The 2,876-nt window shown below is 30.5% G+C and overlaps 1 protein-coding gene across 1 annotated transcript in view; it reads right to left on the reverse strand.

Annotated features, from left to right (window-relative positions):
• LOC108754423 (lipase 1-like) overlaps positions 1-485 on the reverse strand; it is a 6,454-nt gene extending 5,969 nt beyond the window's left edge. The window contains exon 1 of the mRNA XM_018496687.1: positions 256-485. Coding sequence (XP_018352189.1) covers positions 256-453 — 198 coding nt within the window. The 5' untranslated portion in view covers positions 454-485. The remainder of the gene's footprint in view (positions 1-255) is intronic.
• Between the last annotated feature and the right edge of the window lie 2,391 nt (positions 486-2,876).

Below are 2,876 nucleotides of genomic sequence, written 5' to 3' on the forward strand. Positions count from 1 at the left end.
TATATATATATTTAGATATACTTATATATGTATATTTATGTATATTATCATATAAAAAAATTATCGGTAAAATACATTATTATCAATCCTGAAATGTATGACACTCGAGAAAAAATTCACTTTTAATTACGATTTCAACGTTATTTTGTTATTATCATGAATGTCCTGCTTAGAATGTATCTTTTAAATACGAAATTATTATGCCAAGCATACCTTTAATTAAACAAATTAATAATAAAAGACAATCTTACTTACGAAATCTAATATAGATACGTTGTTCACTGTTTTTTTTTTTACTTCTTCCAGCCTCCTTACTCTCACTATACCGGGATCCTTAGGAAACAGATAGTTGAATAATATCTTCCAAAGGGATGATAAATCTGCATGTACCCTTGCTTCCAGCAACACTACAGTAAGCAGAACAAGGGGTAAAAGTTTTATGTCGATTCTCATTATGATATCGATACTCGAGATTATAAAATCACTGTAACTTGCAACTCTCAGTAGACAGTATTATGTATGACATAAATGTGATATAACTGTGACTTAATATATACCGTGCAGATAAAGATCATATGAATAAGTAAAGCTGTACACGAGATTATATAATTAATTTACATATATAATTGTTGTATAATGAATTTTACGGGGATATTAGAACGCAGTAACACGCTAAATATTTGTATGTGAATGATAATCCGAAGGCTTGCGTCCAACAGAAATAGCAGCTTTATAATTGTCGTATATATACTTTTTTATTCGATTGGTTTATACATTTAGGTTCAGTGGCGAACTAAGAGCAAGAACCAATTATATTTAAAAAAATCTTACAAAGCTACTTGCTTAACGCTACTTTAGTTGCGCTAGATTCCTCGTTCCGCTCTCTAAATGTCTGCAAATCGTAAGAACCTACAAGTGTAGTTATGGTATTAGTATATTTATTAATTATTAGATTTTTTTCTTAATTAAATAAATATCAAAATATCAAAGAAATTCATTAAACTTGAAACCGTTTTAATTCTTATTATATAAAAATAAATATAGAGTTTTGTGGATCTAAGAATAAATTATAAGTAAATTATAAGTAAAATGCCAACATGAGCCTCCACGGTTATTGATGTGTAAATAATATATATTTCTATAAAACAATAAAATACAACTTACAAATAATTGAAATGTACTTGCTAAGGAAGTTAACTGATAGACGTTTTAACTCGAGATTTGAATCATTTTTAGGCATAACAATTAGTGAAAGGCAAGGTCAATTAGTGAAATTTCTTTCTTCTGATTGGTCAGTCAAATGCTTCATTTGTAGCGCCAAGTGAGCTGCACCCTATAATTTACAATGGTTTTTTTGTAGGTGAGTATAATATTTACGAAGAAAAGAGGGTTGTTGATGAAATTAATCAGCGGGAGTGGTGAAAGATCTCTAGAATTTAAGTATTTAGTTTATTTTAATTTATTTTTTTGAAATTTTTTTCGAAAACGAGCTTGACTTTCTTCTTCACTACTTTCCATCATAATTAGTGCCACCTGCTAAAGGTGGCATCGCATACAAAAATTTTAGTTGTAATCGTAAGCAAATCAGCCAATCACAGTCGAGCATTTTAAAACGTGAGATCGTTACTTTGACTATGATTGGACTATAATTTGTTATGAGAAATTAATCAATCACATCGAATGTGAGAAGAATAGAATCGATTATTCTGTTCCCATTCGATTGTGAATGACCCATTTTTTTAATAGCATAAGGTACAAGTTTAATCAGTTCATTCTAGTTTAACACATGATTAAAACTGAGAAGCTGCGTGCAGTACTATTGTTTATTCAAAAGTTATCTCTTATATTGTGATTTTTTTTATATTTCAGCTAATTTGGGCTTTCTAGGTATTTTCCATTTCAAAAGTCACCCCGGAAATTCTCCTAAACTTTTTGTATCTTCAAAAAATCTCGGTATAAAAAGAAAAAACCTCCAAATCTCTGATAGAAATTCTATTTAATTGGCAACACTCTGTGTGTTTTGTTTGAAAACGGAGAATGAAAAGATACCTTTATGATTGCCAGTTCTACTTTAGCCATCACGATGCAACGAGTATGAACACCGGCTACTATTAAAGACCGTCAACCCTGGGCAAATTTTCGGTGATATAAAAGAGGCCCCAAGGGCCCGAAGGTAATTGAAGAACGCTGACATTACCGACAATTGGTATAAATTTGCTATTATTAACATAAATATTTGGCTCATAGATTATTAAATTCATGATTTTTTATTATATAAATATTTCATAAATAAATATGCATAGTTGTAAAGCTATAATATCCTGTATATTGCAGAAAAATTACAATTTTTTCTCCGCAGTTATCATCTCTGTTGATAATCAAACTATGACGATAATACTGAAATCACAATTTTAAAGAAAAGTCGAGTATTGTTAAGTTATAAATGCACAAATACGTCTACTGAATTAATAAATTATAAAATTAGTACAATATAATTAGTTCTTAATCACTTCAATATTTACAAGACACTCCCGTAAGGATGTTGATCTTTAATAATATAGTGGTATGAATTAACTGTTTACCTGTTTACGCTGCGTTCGCTTTGCCGCTCACAACGCTTGTGAGCAATTGTTCTTGTTTAATATTTATTAAACAACAAAGATGAAACGACGCTTAAAGCGTTGTGAACGCCAAAGCGAACACAGCCCTAGTTTAAGGGGCTGCGCACAATGAAAGGAAACAGGGAACAGAATAAGAATTTTAACCTATCAGAAACTGTGTATTCCAATACATGATTTCTGATAGGTTGAGATTCTTATTCTTTGTTGCCTGTTCCTTATTCCTTTCATTGTGCGCAGCCCTTAAAGCTAGATGGC

The sequence above is a fragment of the Trachymyrmex septentrionalis genome, unplaced genomic scaffold (assembly GCF_001594115.1).
Source record: "Trachymyrmex septentrionalis isolate Tsep2-gDNA-1 unplaced genomic scaffold, Tsep1.0 scaffold119, whole genome shotgun sequence".
Lineage (NCBI taxonomy): Eukaryota > Metazoa > Arthropoda > Insecta > Hymenoptera > Formicidae > Trachymyrmex > Trachymyrmex septentrionalis.